The following is a 17,155-nucleotide window of genomic DNA, read 5'->3' as shown; positions in this document are numbered from 1 at the left end:
ATATTAATGAACAAAGGGACAGACTGTAACCTCAGGGTATGCTAACAATACAAAGTTATGTGAGAAAATAAGCAGTGAGCAAGCCAAAGAAGCTGGAGAGGGATTTTGTGTAGTTGGGTAAGTAGGCAAGAACTCAATGGATGGAATATATCATGGCAAAGTGTGACATTATCCACTTTGATTGGAAGAACAGGAGAACAGAATATTTTCCAAATGGTGAAAGACTGGGAAATGTTTGCATGCAGAGGGAGCAGGGTGTCCTCATACCTGAATCACTAAGTTCACATGCAGGTATGGCAAGCAATTAGGAAGGCAAATATGTTACAAAAAGGTTAGCGCATAAGAGCAAAGCATGCTCACTACAACTATACAGGCCATTGATGAGGCCACACCTGGAGTATTGTGTACAGTTTTGGTCTCCTTACCTAAGGAAGGATACATTTGCCCTAAAGAGAGTGTAACAGTTCACTAGGCTGTTCACTGGATATCCAATGAGGAGAGCCTGGGTAATCTAGGCCTATATTCCCTGGAGGTTAGAAACATGAGCGGCGATCTCATTTAAACATGTATACTCTTAAGAGGCTTAACAGGATGGATGCTGAGAAAATGGCTGTGGAATCTATAACACACATCTACTGATAGATTTTTGGGTACTAAGGAAATTAATCGAAATGGAGCAGGAAAATAGACTTGCAGCAGATCAGCCATTTTTATAACTTGGATATTGAATAGAATAAATTTCAAAATTTGCTGATGATACCAACCTTGGAGGTGTGGCAAACAGTGAAGACGATACCAGTCGACGGTAACAGGACATGGACAGGCTAGCAGAATGGGCAGACAAGTGACAGATGGAATTTAATGCAGACAAGTGTGAGGTTATGATGAACTTATATAGGGCACTGGTTAGAACTCAGATGGAGTAGCGTGTACTGTTCTGGGCACCAAACTATAGGACGTGAACACATTGGAGAGAGTGCAGAAGAGGTTTACAAGAATGGTTCTGGGATGAGACACTTCAGTTATGAGGAAAGATTGGAGAAGTTGGGACTGTTTTCCTGGGAGAGGAGAAGGCTAAGAGGAGGCTTCACAGAAGTTTTCAAAATCATGAGGGGTCTGGACAGAGTAGATAAGGAGAAACTGTTCCCGCTCGTAAACAGATTGAGAACCAGAGGGCACAGTTTTAAAGTGTTTTGTAAAAGAAGCAACTGCGAGGTGAGAAAAAAGCTTTCACACAGCAAGTAGTTAGGGTTTGGAATGCACTGTCTGGAAGTGTGGTGGAGGCAGGTTCATCTGAGGCATTCAAGAGGGCATTGGATGATTATTTAAACAGAAGCACAGTGCAGGGTTACAGGAAAGGGCAGGAGATTGGCACTAAGCTAGAATGCTCAGACAGCCAGGGCAGACACGATGGGCCAAATGGCCTCCTTCTACACCGTAATAATTCTGTGATTCTGATTCTCTGTGATGTATTTTGGCAGAAGAGATAGAAAGAGACAATAAAGACTCAATGGCACAGTTATAAGGAATGTGCAAGAACAGAGTGCACAGGACTTTGAAGGTGGCAGGACATATTAAGGGAGTGGTTAGCAAGGCATACAGGACCTTCCAAGCTTCATAAACAGGAGCATTGTGTTCAAAAGCAGGGAAGTTATGCTGAACCTTTATAAAGCTCTGGTTAGACTGCAATTAGAGTATTGCGTGCAGTTCTGGTCACCACACTTTATTATCCATGTGAGGGGTCCTTGAGAGAGTGCAGAAGAGCTTTACCAGAATGGTTCCAGGAATGAGGTAATTTAGCTACAAGGTTAGGATGGAGAAGTTGAGGTTGTTCTCCTTGGAACAAAGGGAATTGAGGGGAGAATTGATGGAGGATTACAAGATTATAAAAGCGAAATACTGCAGATTCTGAAACAAAAACAAAAAATGCTGGAAAAACTCAGGTCTGGCAGCATCTGTGGAGGAAGGAACAGAATTGAAGCTTCAAATCCAATACTCCTCTTCTTCATAAGAGGAACATAAGATACAAGATTATGACAGGTTTGGATAAGGTAGACAAGGGAAGTCACTTCCCATTAGCTGATTGCACAAAGACTAGAGGGCACAGGTTTAAGGTTTGAGCAAGATATGCAGAAGGGATGCGAGGAGGAACTTTGTTTTTTTTTACATCAGCAAGTGACAACGAACATGAACTCGCTGCTCACGAGGGTGGTGCAGGCAGAGACGATGGATGATTTCAAAAGGAAATTGGTTGGGCACTGCATTTAACTCGGAGGTGAAAGGTCAACATCAGACCCACAATCCCTCCAGCTATATCTTGCCGTTATGACAAGCGAGGCCCTTACTCACCTTCAGGATCTCCATCGGGACTTGTGCCTTGGCGGGAAGCCCCAGGGGTCCATTTACGTTGATGGCACGGGACTGGTTGGCAGAGGCCCGCTCTTGCATGAGCTGGGCAGCCGCCTGCTGCTCCTTCCTCTCCTGTTCCTGTGTCTGCTCTCGCATCAGCTGTTGCCGCAGCAGCACCCGGGACGTCATGGTGGGAGCAACCTGTTTCACCTTGTCCGGTTGAGAGGAGGAACTGTTACAGAGGGAGAGAAAGTTCAGAATAAAAGGGCATGCAGGGTAGAAAGGTGGGTCTTTGATAGGTACATTAACATTAAAACAGTTGTCACAGGAGGATTGAGGCCATTTGGTAGAGGCAGAAAGCATGGCTAGAGCTGCTAAAGAATTTTCACATTTGTGTTCTCCAAGCAAAATGACGACGCCAAAGTAACGCTACATGTTGCCATGATACTGGATGAGATAAAAATAGATGGAGGAGTAGGAGCCAAGGGGCAGAGCGGCAGGAGCTGGGCGGGGCTGGAAGATGTCTTGAATTTAAAACTCTTTTTCTTGTTTGTAAATCCCTCATGGTCGCACCCCCTCCCTAACTCTGCAAACTCCACTGTCCTCTATGATCTCTGCACTTCTCCAATTCTGTCCTCTCCAGCAATCCCCAATTCCATCACTGCGCCTGGACTCTAAGCTCTGGAATTCCTTCCCTAAAACTCTCCACCTCTCTCTCTTCCTTTAAGATGTTCTTTAAACCCTCGCTCTTTGATGTGCTTCTGGTTGCCTGTTCTAGTACCTTGTCCTTTATTTGGTTTGCTGTCAAATTTTGTTTGATAACACCTTCAAAATTGCTTACAACCTTTTACTATGTTAAAAGATGCGATATTCCTGTAAGCTTCTCATGTTATCCAGGAGCAAATATGGACAGTCAGTTTTCAAAAAACCTTCTTGTCACAAACATGAGCTCTAAACCATTTCCAACGGTCACCTTGGAGAACCCATTCCAAATCCGTGGTCAGGCCTTTGTTAGAGTGTCATGGCCAATACTGAGCACCACACTTACGAAACGATGTCAAGGCTTTGCAGATGAGATTTACTGGGATGGTTCCATAATGAAGGATTAAAGTTACACAGGGAGACTGCAGAAGCTGGGATTGTTCTCCACTGACCAGAGGAGATTGGGTAGGACAGAGATGGTCAAGATCATGATGGGTTTTCTTTCTAGAGTCAAGAAGAGAAAATTGTTTCTCGTGGTAGGAGGCTTAGTAACCAGAGGGGGACAGATTAAAGAGGATAATCAGAAGAATCAGCAAGGGCGATGAGGAGAATTCTTATAATTTGGAATGCGCAGCCTGAAAGGGTGGTGAAAGCTGATTCAATATTTAATTTCCAAAGAGAACTGAGTAAAAACTACAGAGGGGAAAGGGGAAGGGAAGGGGAAAGAGGAAAGGGGAAAGAGGAAAGGGGAGAGGGGAGAGGGGGAAGCGGAAGGGGGAAGCGGAAGGGGGAAGCGGAAGGGGGAAGCGGAAGGGGGAAGCGGAAGGGGGAAGCGGAAGGGGGAAGCGGAAGGGGGAAGCGGAAGGGGGAAGCGGAAGGGGGAAGCGGAAGGGGAAAGAGGAAGGGGAAAGAGGAAGGGGAAAGAGGAAGGGGAAAGAGGAAAGGGGAAGTGGAAAGGGGAAGTGGAAAGGGGAAGTGGAAAGGGGAAAGAGAAAGGGAAAGGGAAAAGGGCAAAGGGGAAAGGGAAAGGGGAAAGAGGAAGGGGAAAGAGGAAGGGGAAAGGGGAAAGTGGGAAGGGGGAAGAGGAAAGGGGCAGAGGAAAGGGGAAGAGGAAAGGGGAAGAGGAAAGGGGAAGAGGAAAGGGGAATGGGGAAGGCAGAAAGGCGAAAGGGGAAGTGAAAAGGGGAAAGGGAAAGGGGAAAGGGGAAGGGGACGGGGAAAGGAAAGGGAAAGGGGGAAGGGGGATAGGGGAAAGTGGAAGGGCAAAGGGAAAGGGCAAAGGGAAGGGGGATAGGGGAAAGTGGAAGGGCAAAGGGGAAGGGGAAAAGGGAAGGGGAAAAGGGAAGGGGAAAAGGGAAGGGGAAAAGGGAAGGGGAAAAGGGAAGGGGAAAAGGGAAGGGGAAAAGGGAAGGGGAAAAGGGAAGGGGAAAAGGGAAGGGGAAAAGGGAAGGGGAAAGGGAAGGGGAAAGGGAAGGGGAGAGGGAAGGGGAAAGGGAAGGGGAAAAGGGAAGGGGAAAAGGGAAGGGGAAAAGGGAAGGGGAAAAGGGAAGGGAAAAGGGGAAAGGGAAAGGAGAAAGGGAAAGGAGAAAGGGAAAGGGGAAAGAGAAAGGGGAAGGGGAATAGCGAAGGGGAAAAGGGAAGGGGAAAAGGGAAGGGGGAAGGGGAAGGGGGAAAGGAAGGGAAGGGGAAAAGGAAGGGAAGGGGAAAAGGAAGGGAAGGGGAAAAGGGAAGGGGAAAAGGGAAGGGGAAAAGGGAAGGGGAAAGGGGAAGGGGGAAAGGGAAGGGAAAAGGGAAGGGGAAAGGGAAAGGGAAGGGGAAATGGAAGGGGAAATGGAAGGGGAAATGGAAGGGGAAATGGAAGGGGAAAGGGAAGGGGAAAGGGAAGGGGAAAGGGAAGGGGAAAGGGAAGGGGAAAGGGAAGGGGAAAGGGAAGGGGAAAGGGAAGGGGAAAGGGAAGGGGAAAGGGAAGGGGAAAGGGAAGGGGAAAGGGAAGGGGAAAGGGAAGGGGAAAGGGGAAGGGGGAAGGGGGAAAGGAAGGGGAAAGAGTAAGTGGAAAGGGGAAAGAGGAAGGGGAAGGGAAAGGGGAAAGGAAGGGGAAAGGGGAAAGGAAGGGGAAGGGGAAAGGAAGGGGAAGGGGAAGGGAAAGGGGAAAGAGGAAGGGGAAGGGGAAAGGGGAAGGGGGAAAGGAAGGGGAAAGAGTAAGTGGAAAGGGGAAAGAGGAAGGGGAAGGGAAAGGGGAAAGGAAGGGGAAAGGGGAAAGGAAGGGGAAGGGGAAGGGGGAAGGGGAAGGGAAAGGGGAAAGAGGAAGGGGAAGGGAAAGGGGAAAGGAAGGGGAAAGGGGAAAGGAAGGGGAAGGGGAAGGGGAAAGGGGAAAGGGGAAGGGAAAGGGGGAAGGGAAAGGGGGAAGGGAAAGGGGGAAGGGAAAGGGGGAAGGGAAAGAGGAAGGGGAAAGGGAAAAGGAGTAGGGTTACAGGGAAAGAAAAAGAGCAATGACGTGTTAATTAGGTATCTCTTTCAATGATATAACATAAGCACTGCCTTCTAGTGCGACCCCATCCCACACTCAACATCCCATCCCCCCTCCCTAACCTCCCTGCATTCCCCTCCCTTGCCTTCTGTAACCCAGACAATCTCTTCAGACCCTCTCCCTCCACCTGGCCCTCCCACCCCTTCACTATCACTCCCGCCCCCTAGTCCCCATGGCCCCCTCCCTCTGGCCCTCCTTCCATCCCTCCCTCTCCCGACCACTCCTTCCCTCTGGCCCTCCCTCCCCCACCCGACTACTCCCTCCCCTGGCCCTGGTGCTCCCACCCCCTCCCGTCCCCTCCTGATGTTGCACATGGCCACCTTGCCCCCTCCCGACGACTTCGTCTCTCTCGATCACAAGCTCCCACTGGCCAACCCTCTCCCAAGCCCTCCTGCCCCCTCCCCGGCCCTCCCACACCCCTCCTAACCCTCTCCCTAACTCTGCCCTCCCTCCTCACGCCCCTCTCCCCCCCACCCCTCCTTCCCCTCTTCCCCACCCCTCTCCCTGCCCCTTCCCCTTCCTCTCCCTCTGCCTCATCCCCCCTCCTTCCCCCTTCCCCTCCTCTCTTCCCCCTCCTGCCCCTCTCCCTTCCCTGGCAACTCACCTACCTTTCCTTCCTGTCCCTCCCCTATCTCTCCCTTTCCCCCCTTTCCCCACCACCCTCCCCACCCTTCTCACTGAACATCCCTCCCCCTGCACTGCCCCTCCCACCTCCCCACACACTGCCCCCCCCACCCCTCCTGGGTGCACTGCCCCTCCCACACGCACTGCCCCTCCCGTGCACACCATGCCCCTCCCCCTCTGGCTCCACCCTTCTCCCTTCTTCTCAGCCCACCCCTCTCCCTATTCTCCCCACCACTCACCTTCTCTCTGTATGTTAAATAACTCACTGTAAAGCTGATGAAGAAAACTAATATCAGCACATTCCTGCTCTGCTCCCACCCCCTCACCACCCGGCCTCACTCGAAACTGGATACAGGAAGTCTCTTTGCACACAATCCTTGTTTGCACTCCATAGCTTCTGCTGATTCATCACAGTTCAACTTCTTCCACAGCCTCTCCCTCTGCTGTGAACTGGCTGGCCTCCCACTTCCTCTCTCTGAACACAAGGAGAGCACAGCCAGTCTTCAACTGCATCAGCCACTTGTAAAGCCCCTCCAAAGCCAAGCTTCATGCACAGGATACAGCTAACGTGCTCCGGCTCAACAGGCTGCAAGAGATCAGGGCAGCAGATACCAAGAAAAATGTGGCCTGTGTAGAGTTACTGGGGAGAGGTGGCTAATAGCTCAAAGAGATTGCTTATAATCACGGGCTTAAAGGAGGGGTGAGAAAGGGTTTGGGGTGGGGCAGAGAGGTTTATGGAGAGAATTCCAGCACTTTGGGTGCCAGGCAGCCGAAGACACATCCACCAACGTTGCAGCGATGGAAAATGGGGTTGTTCAGTTTGACCTCAGTGACAGGGAAACATCTGAAAACAATAGTTCGGGATAAAATCAACAGTCACTTAGACAAGTGCAGGGTAATTAAGGAAAGCCAGCATGGATTCATTAAGGGAAAAGCATTTTCACTAATTTGGAGTTTTTTGAGGAGGTAACAAATAAGGTTGATAAGGGAAACGCTGCTGATGTGGTGTATATGGATTTTCAAAAGGCATTTGATATAGTGCACCACAACAGACTTGTGAGCAAAATTCTAGGTCATGGACTGAAAGGGGAAGCAGACAAGAAATTGGCTGAATGACAACAAACAGAGCAGTGATAAATGGTTGTTTTGTAGATTGGAGGAAGGTTTGTAGTGGAGTTCCCCAGGGGTCAGTGTCTGGATCCTTACTCTTCCTGATATATACTACTGACCTAGGCTGTGGTGTGCAGGGCATGATTTCAAAATTTGCAGACGATACGAAGCTTAGAAATGTTGTCAACTGTGATGAGGATAGGCTTGAACTTCAAAAGGACATAGACATGTTGGTAGGTTGGGCAGGGAAATGACAGGTGACGTTCAGTGCAGAGAAGTGTGAGGTGATCCATTTTGGCAGGAAGAATATGGTGAGACAATATAAAATAAAGGGAGAGCCTCTAACGAAGGTGCAGGAACAGATGGACCCCTGTGTAGATGTACATAGGTCATTGAAGATGGCAGGGGATGTTGAGCAAGCCTTTAATAAAGCATATAGTATCTTAGACTTTATTAATACAGTCATTGAGTACAAGAGTAAGGAGGTCATGTTCTACTTGTATAAGATACTAGTTAGGTCTCATCTGGAGTACTGCATCCAGATCTGGGTGCCATGCTTGAGGAAGGATGTGAAGGCATTGGTGAGAGTACAAAGAAGATTCACAAGAATGATTCCCGGGATAAAGAACTGTAACTATGAGGATAGATTGGAGAGGTTGGGCCTCTTTTCTTTCAAGAAAAGGTGGCTGAAAGGAGGCTTGATAAGAGATATTCAAGATCCTGAGGGATATGGACAGTGTAAATAGCGAGAAACCAATCTCACTCAAGAGAACATTAAGAACTAGAGGGCACAGGTTCAAAATAATTGGTGAAAAGAGTAAATGTGATTCGAGGAAAAGCTTTTTCACCCAGAGGTTGGTTGGAGCCTGGAACAAACTTCCTGAGAGGGTGGTGGAGGCAGGTTCGATCGAGGTATTCAAAATGGGAATTGGATTGCTACCCGTAGAGAAATAAGGTGCGGGGTTAGGGGGACAAGGCAGGGGAGTGGAATGCTCTTTCAAAGAGCCAGTGTAGACTCGATGGCCTCCTTCTGCACTACACTGTAAAGTTCCTGTGATTCATGAGGCCAGAATTGGAGGTGAACTGAGATTTCGAAAGAGGGAGGGCTGAAGAAGATTAAAACAAAGTGAGGTGTCAAGGGATTTGAACAGAACGCTAGGCATTTTCATTATAAGAGTTGAGGAATTGCAGAACTGGTAGCTGAGAAGTCAGCGAGCATGAGGGTGACAGGTGGATGATACCAGTGAGGGTACAGGCAGCAGTGATTTGGATTTTGCTTTAGTTTACAGAAGATGGAAGACAGGAGGTGGACTGGACGGTTTTGGAATAATTCAGTCTTGGGGAGACTCATAAGCACATTCCCTGTGTGTGTGTAAAATACAGGAAGATGGTCAGTGGCAGGAAGTCTCGTAGAGAGACGGTTGGGAGGTGGGGAGTGGGGTGAGGGAAGGGAACAGTGCACGTTGAGGACCTGAGAAAGATTGGACAAACCTGTTGCTGATAGGCTGGCTTTTCAATTTGTAGAAATTTTCAGAACTTTTAGGGTACAGAAATTCACTGACGTCAATGTCAGCAACAATTCCCGATTCCGGCTGCACCGAGTTCACACTAGAATACAGAGAAACATTGCATTATCCAATGGAGACTTGTACATTATCCCCACTGACTCAAGACTGTTACAGAGAAGGGAAAGAAATGGAGGCCGAGGGCACGAGAGGGAGGGGGCTGGGAGCCAAAGAAGCAGGAGCTCCTGAGGATGACAAAGGCTCTATAGAAATACGGCTCTTGAACTTGATCGGTTTGTTCCATTTCAGAAAAAAATCCAAATAATTCACCCCACTCACCGACTCCCACACACCCTCACTGGCACCCGCCCCCCCGCCCCACATTCACGTGTTTGCCACCCCTTCATCAAACTGTTCCTCCCCTCCCGGATTCTCACCTCAGCCCCATGCCAACTCCCTGCCCCTGGCTTGTCACATCTACCTAGGTACGAATGCCCTGTATGTGACATGGACAGGATGCTCCCAGCTGTTAATTACAGCCCTTTATCCCATTCATCCACACCTCTGATGGCACAAACACACACTGCCCATGTTTCACAGTCACTTGACAGCATCAACCTGCCCCTTCAGCATGGAGTGGTGGCGAATGGCAGCTGAGCACAATGCTGCCCTCAAACCGCGTACACACTCAGGTTAATCATCAGGATGTGCTTTCATGGGCTGTGTATCACGCCGGGTGTGATCAGCTACCACATCATGGCCGGGGATATAGAAAAAGGGTGATCATTTTTACAATGATGATAGTTTTTACAACGAGGGCGATCGCTTTTACAACGAGGGCGATCGCTTTTACAATGAGGACGATCGCTTTTACAACGAGGACGATCACTTTTACAGTGAGTGTGATCGCTTTTACAACGAGGACGATCGCTTTTACAGTGACTGTGATCGCTTTTACAACGAGGGCGATCGCTTTTACAGTGAGTGTGATCGCATTTACAGTGAGGACGATCGCTTTTACAGTGAGTGTGATCGCTTTAACAGTGAGGGCGATCGCCTTTACAGTGAGGGCGATCATTTTTACAGTGAGGGCGATCGCCTTTACAGTGAGGACGATCGCTTTTACAGTGAGGACGATCGCTTTTACAGTGTGTGTGATCGCTTTTACAGTGAGTGTGATCGCTTTTACAGTGAGGGCGATCGCCTTTACAGTGAGGGCGATCGCCTTTACAGTGAGGGCGATCGCCTTTACAGTGAGGGCGATCGCCTTTACAGTGAGGGCGATCGCCTTTACAGTGAGGGCGATCGCCTTTACAGTGAGGACGATCGCTTTTACAGTGAGGGCGATCGCTTTTACAATGAGGGCGATCGCTTTTACAGTGAGTGTGATCGCCTTTACAGTGAGGACGATCGCTTTTACAATGAGGACGACCGCTTTTACAATGAGGGCGATCACTTTTACAGTGAGGACGATCGCTTTTACAGTGAGGACGATCGCTTTTACAGTGAGGACGATCGCTTTTACAATGAGGGCGATCACTTTTACAGTGAGTGTGATCGCTTTTACAGTGAGGGCGATCGCCTTTACAGTGAGGACGATCGCTTTTACAGTGAGTGTGATCGCTTTTACAACGAGGGTGATCGCTTTTAAAGTGAGTGTGATCGCTTTTACAACGAGGACGATCGCTTTTACAGTGAGTGTGATCGCTTTTACAACGAGGGCGATCGCTTTTACAACGAGGACGATCGCTTTTACAGTGAGTGTGATCGCTTTTACAGTGAGGGCGATCGCCTTTACAGTGAGGACGATCGCCTTTACAGTGAGGACGATCGCTTTTACAGTGAGGACGATCGCTTTTACAATGAGGGCTATCGCTTTTACAATGTGGACGATCGCTTTTACAATGTGGAGGATCGATTTTACAACGAGGGCGATCGCTTTTACAGTGAGTGTGATCGCTTTTACAACGAGGGCGATCGCTTTTACAGTGAGTGTGATCGCTTTTACAACGAGGACGATCGCTTTTACAGTGAGTGTGATCGCTTTTACAATGAGGGCGATCGCTTTTACAATGAGGGCGATCGCTTTTACAATGAGGGCGATCGCTTTTACAATGAGGGCGATCGCTTTTACAATGAGGGCGATCGCTTTTACAATGTGGACGATCGCTTTTACAATGTGGACGATCGCTTTTACAATGTGGAGGATAGATTTTACAATGAGGGCGATCGCTTTTACAGTGAGGGCAATCGCTTTTACAGTGAGGGCAATCACTTTTACAGTGAGGGCAATCACTTTTACAGTGAGGGCAATCACTTTTACAGTGAGGGTGATCACTTTTACAATGATGATCACTTTTACAGAGGAGGGCCGTCGCCTTGACAGCCCGGGGCGCAGCTTTGACAGCCAGGGCCGTCGTCTTGACAGCGAAGGTCGTCGCTTTTACAGCCAGGGCCGTCGCCTTGACAGCCAGGGCCGTCACCTTGACAGCGAGAGCCGTCGCTTTTACAGCCAGGGCCGTCGCCTTGACAGCCAGGGCCGTCGCTTTTACAGCCAGGGCCGTCGCCTTGACAGCCAGGGCCGTCGCTTTTACAGCCAGGGCCGTCACCTTGACAGCGAGGGCCGTCGCTTTTACAGCCAGGGCCGTCGCCTTGACAGCCAGGGCCGTCGCTTTTACAGCCAGGGCCGTCGCCTTGACAGCGAGGGCCGTCGCTTTTACAGCCAGGGCCGTCGCTTTGACAGCCAGGGCCGTCGCCTTGACAGCCAGGGCTGTCGCCTTGACAGCCAGGGCCGTCGCTTTTACAGCCAGGGCCGTTGCCTTGACAGCCAGGGCCGTCGCTTTTACAGCCAGGGCCGTCGCCTTGACAGCCAGGGCCGTCGCTTTTACAGCCAGGGCCGTCGCCTTGACAGGGCCGTCGCTTTTACAGCCAGGGCTGTCGCCTTGACAGCCAGGGCCGTCGCCTTGACAGCCAGGGCCGTCGCCTTGACAGCCAGGGCCGTCGCTTTTACAGCCAGGGCCGTCGCCTTGACAGCCAGGGCCGTCGCCTTGACAGCCAGGGCAGTCGCCTTGACAGCGAGACCCGTCGCTTTTACAGCCAGGGCCGTCGCCTTGACAGCCAGGGCCGTCGCCTTGACAGCCAGGGCCGTCGCCTTGACAGCCAGGGCCGTCGCCTTGACAGCCAGGGTCGTCACCTTGACAGTCAGGGCCGTCGCCTTGACAGCCAGGGCAGTCGCCTTGACAGCCAGGGCAGTCGCCTTGACAGCGAGAGCCGTCGCTTTTACAGCCAGGGCCGTTGCCTTGACAGCCAGGGCCGTCGCCTTGACAGCCAGGGCAGTCGCCTTGACAGCCAGGGCAGTCGCCTTGACAGCGAGAGCCGTCGCTTTTACAGCCAGGGCCGTCGCCTTGACAGCCAGGGCCGTCGCTTTTACAGCGAGGGCGATCATTTTTACAATGATGAACACTTTTAGAATGAGAGCGATCACTGTTGCAATGATGATAATTTTTAAAGTGAGGGTGACCATTTTTACAACAATGATCACTTTTACAAGGAGGGCGATAGTATTTGCAATGGGGGTCACTGCCCTCGCTACGGCGGCCACCGCCCTCGCAATGTGGCCAATCACTGCACAGTGAGGACGATCGCTTGCACAGCGGGGACGGTCCCTCGCACAGCGGGGACGGTCCCTCGCACAGCGGGGACGGTCCCTCGCACAGCGGGGACGGTCCCTCGCACAGCGGGGACGGTCCCTCGCACAGCGGGGACGATCGCTCGCACAGCGGGGACGATCCCTTGCACAGCGGGGACGATCCCTTGCACAGCGGGGACGATCGCTCCCACAGCGAGGACGATCCCTTGCACAGCGAGGACGATTGCTCGCACAGCGGGGACGATCCCTTGCACAGCGGGGACGATCCCTTGCACAGCGAGGACGATCCCTTGCACAGCGAGGACGATCGCTCGCACAGCGGGGACGATCCCTTGCACAGCGGGGACGATCCCTTGCACAGCGAGGACGATCCCTTGCACAGCGAGGACGATCGCTTGCACAACTGGGCGATCATTTTCACAGTGAGGGCGATCATTTTTACAACGAGGGCGATCGTTTTTATGAGGGCGCTGAGTTTTGCAATGATCGTTTATACGCTGTTCCCCCCCCCCCCATTCCTCAACCCCGCCCCCTGCTGCCCCCCACTGCTCAGCCCCGCCTCCTCGTCCCCCCTCCTCAAATATGCCTCACATTGGCCCTGCCCTTCCCCAGTCTCTCAGTGCCCCTCCTCAGGCCCAGACTGCCCTCACCTCAGCAGATTGAGGAGATCCGAGTTGCAGTCCACGATCACGTACAGATTCTCCGAATTGGGCCCGGGTTCCACTGCAGGCGGCCCGGCATCCGACATCTCCGCTCAGGCTGAGGGAGACGGGCTGTCAAATCTGCTTTAGCCGAGGGTGGGCGAGGCCGAGGCGGGTGGAGGGTGAGGGAGTGACTCCCTCCCTATCAGCCGATTGAGGGAGAGGCGGGTGGAGGGTGAGGGAGTGACTCCCTCCCTATCAGCCGGAAGAGGGAGAGGCGGATGGAGGGTGAGGGAGTGACTCCCTCCCTATCAGCCGAGTGAGGGAGAGACCGAGGCGGGTGGAGGGTGAGGGAGTGACTCCCTCCTCGGAGAATGAGAGCAGGCGGGTGTCTGGCCGCGCGTACACCGGCTGGAAAGGGCGGAAAGCCCCGCAATAAATCCCGATCCAGGGATAATCTCAGGCCCGGGACCCGAGCAGGAAAAACTAAAATAAACAATGATTCAGTGCGCAGCCGGGGAATTCCCCAGCGGAAATAGGAGGAGCCAATCAGAACGGACAGCCTGTGATTGACAGGGAGACTGACCAATCGGGACCAGCGGGGATCAGACCAATCAGCTTCGGGGAGTTTGATTCTGGGGCGGGAGTTGTAACCGAATCCTCCAAATCCCCCAACAACGAGGGGATTGGAGGGAGGGGATTCCTCACCCTGCCCCTGGATCAACCCAAAATTCCCCAACAACGAGGGGATTGGAGGGAGGGGATTCCTCACCCTGCCCCTGGATCAACCCAAAATTCCCCAACAACGAGGGGATTGGAGGGAGGGGATTCCTCACCCTGCCCCTGGATCAACCCAAAATTCCCCAACAACGAGGGGATTGGAGGGAGGGGATTCCTCACCCTGCCCCTGGATCAACCCAAAATTCCCCAACAACGAGGGGATTGGAGGGAGGGGATTCCTCACCCTGCCCCTGGATCAACCCAAAATCCCCCAACAACGAGGGGAATGGAGGGAGGGGATTCCTCACCCTGCCCCTGGATCAACCCAAAATTCCCCAACAACGAGGGGATTGGAGGGAGGGGATTCCTCACCCTGCCCCTGGATCAACCCAAAATTCCCCAACAAGAGTATTGAGTCACAGAATTCTTACGGCGCAGAAGGAGGCCATTCAGCCCATCGTGACGGCACCAGCTCTCTGGTAACTTAGTCCCATTCTCCGTACCCCTCCCATTGTTTCCATTCAAACAATCATCTAATATCCTCTTGAGTGCCTCGATTGAACTTACCTCCACCACACTTGCAGGCAGTGCATTCCAGACCCCATCCACTCGCTGTGTTAAAAAGTGTTTTCTCATATCACATTTGTTTCTTTTGCAAATCACTTTAAATCTGCCCTCTCATTTTGAATCCTTTTACCAGAGGGAACTGTTTCTCCCTATCTACTCCATCCAGTTCCCTCATGATTTTGACTGCCTCTCAAATCTCCGCTAGTCTTCTCCTCTCCAAGGGGTACAGTCCCAACCTCTCCAATCTATCTTCGCAACCGAAGTTTCTCATCCCTGGAACCATTCTTGTAAACCTCTTCTGCACCCTCTCCAATGTGTTCACATCCTTCCTATAGTGTGGCGCCCAGAACTGTACATAATACTCCAGCTGAGGTCTAATGAGTGTCTTATATAAGCTCGGCATAAACTCCCTGCTCTTGTACTCTATGCCCCTATTAATAAAGCCCAGGATACTATACGCTTTATTAGCTGCTCTCTCCACCTGTCCTGCCACCTTCAATGATCTATTCACATATACACCCAGGTGGCTCTGCTCCTGTACCCCCCCTTAAGAATTGTACCCCTTATTTTATATTGTCTCTCCATGTTCATACTACCAAAATGCATCACCTCACACGTCTCCACATTGAACTTCATTTGCCACCTATCTGCCCACTCCACCAACTTGTCTATGTCCTTTGAAGCTCTACACTGTCCTCCTCACGGTTTACAATGCTTCCAAGTTCCATATTATCTGGAAACTTTGAAATTGTCCCCTGTACACCAAGATCTAAATCACTAATATATAGCAGGAAAAGTAAGGTCCCAAGACTGACCTCTGGGGAACTCCATTACAAACTTTCCTCCAGCCTGAAAAATATCCATTGATCATTACTCTCTGCTTTCTATTACTCAGCCAATTTTGTATCCACATTGCTACTGTCCCTTTTATTCCATGAACTATAACTTTTCTCACAAGTCTGTTGTGTGGCACTGTACCTAATACTTTTTAAAATTCTATGTACATCACATCAACAGCATTACCCTCATCCACCCTCTCTGTTACCTCTTCAAAAAATTCCATCAAATTAGTTAATCACAATTTCCACTTTAGAAATCCATGCTGGCTCTTCCTAATCAACTCACATTTTTCCACATGACTACTAATTCTGTCCCGAATAATTGTTCCTAGAATCTTGCCCACCACCGAAGTTAAACTGACTGGTCTGTAATTGCTGGGCTTATCCTTACAACCTTTTTTGAACAAGGGCGTAATGTTTTCAATTCTCCAGTTCTCTGACACCACCCCTGAGTCTAGGGAAGACCGGAAAATTGTGCCCTGCAAGTTCTACTCACTTTGTTCAATATCGTTGGATGCATCTCATCCGGTCCCGGTACCTTGTCAACTTTAAGTACCAGCAGTTTCTCCAACACGTCCTCCTTATCAATTTTCAGCCCTTCTCATGAGTTTCCTCCTCTGTCACCATGGCCTTGGTAGCATCTGCTTCCTTGGTAAAGACAGATGCAAAGTATTCATTTAACACCTCAGCCATGCCCCCTGTCTCCATGTATAAATCCCCTTTTTGATCCCTAATCGGCTCTACTCTTCCTTTTGCCACCCTCTCACAATTTGTGTGCCATTAAAAGACTTTGGGATTCCCCTTATGTTGGCTGCCAGTCTTTTCTCACCATCCCTCTTTGCTTCTCTAATATGATTTTTCAGCTCTCCTCTGAACCTTCTGTTTTCAGCCTGGTTCTCAATTGTATTTTCTACCTGACACTTCTTTATCTTAATTTCTATCTCCTTTTACATCCAGGGAGCTCTTGATTTGTTCCACCTTTCCCCTTTGAGGGAATATACCTTGACTGTGTCTGAAGGTAGCCCATTGTTCATATACAGATTTTCCCACCAACCTTTCATTCCAATCTATCTGGCCCATATCCATTCTTGCCCCATTAAAGTCAGCTCTTCCCACTGTTAATTATTCTTACTCTGGATTGCCTATCATTCTTTTCTACTGTCATCCTAAACCTTACAATACAATTATCACTGTATCCCAAATTTTCCCCCACTGACATTTGATCTACTTGGCCCACCTCATTTCCAAGAACCAGGTCCAACAGTGCAAACTTTCTTGCTGGACTGGACACATACTGCAATTCTCATGAACAAAATCTAAGAGCTTTTACCCTTCTACGCCCTTTATATTATCACTGTCCCAGTCTACAAACAGATAATTAAAGTCCCTCATTATAATTACTCTATAATGACTGCATCTCTCTGTAATTTCCCTGCAGATTTGTTCCTCTACATCCTTCCCACCAGTTGGCGGTATATAGATTACACCAAGCATTGTAATGCACCCTTTTTGTTCCTGCCAAATTGATTCTGTCCTTGAGCCCTCTAAGCCTTCTCCAGCATTGCAATGCTCTCCTCAAGCAATGCAGCCACCCCTCTTCCTTCTCTTCCTGCCCTATCTTTTCTGAACACCTTGTACCCAGAAATATTTAACACCCAAATCATACCCTTCCTTAAGCCAAGTCTCCTGTTATCACCACAACATGGCAATCTGCACCTGTAACTCCCCATTCTTATTGACTATACTTCGTAGTATTCACATACAAGCACAGTAACCCTGATTTAGAATTCATGACTTTCTCCCTTACTCCGACTCCACCTATTAACTTACTATTCTCTATACAAGTGCTTTCTGTCTCTCTCAGTATTTTGTGCACCCTGCTATTCCTCTCTAATATTCTCTCCTGGTCCCCACACCCTGCT

At 50.1% G+C, this 17,155-nt stretch overlaps 1 protein-coding gene across 2 annotated transcripts in view; it reads right to left on the bottom strand.

Moving 5' to 3' along the window:
* LOC121274194 (microphthalmia-associated transcription factor-like) overlaps positions 1 to 13,605 on the bottom strand; it is a 30,732-nt gene extending 17,127 nt beyond the window's left edge. The window contains exons 1-3 of one of the 2 annotated variants that reach the window (XM_041181390.1): positions 13,117 to 13,605; positions 8,804 to 8,920; positions 2,350 to 2,581 (exon numbers count right to left, since the gene is read on the bottom strand). In XM_041181390.1, coding sequence (XP_041037324.1) covers positions 2,350 to 2,581; positions 8,804 to 8,920; positions 13,117 to 13,214 — 447 coding nt within the window. In that variant the 5' untranslated portion in view covers positions 13,215 to 13,605. Of the gene's footprint in view, positions 1 to 2,349; positions 2,582 to 6,468; positions 6,573 to 8,803; positions 8,921 to 13,116 lie in introns of those variants that run through there. The other variant, XM_041181391.1, reaches the window with a different exon arrangement.
* Positions 13,606 to 17,155: the final 3,550 nt, after the last annotated feature.

This window comes from Carcharodon carcharias (assembly GCF_017639515.1).
Source record: "Carcharodon carcharias isolate sCarCar2 chromosome 35 unlocalized genomic scaffold, sCarCar2.pri SUPER_35_unloc_14, whole genome shotgun sequence".
Classification (NCBI taxonomy): domain Eukaryota; kingdom Metazoa; phylum Chordata; class Chondrichthyes; order Lamniformes; family Lamnidae; genus Carcharodon; species Carcharodon carcharias.
Note: the sequence above shows the minus strand (reverse complement) of the source record. Positions and strands in the feature narration are given on the sequence as shown.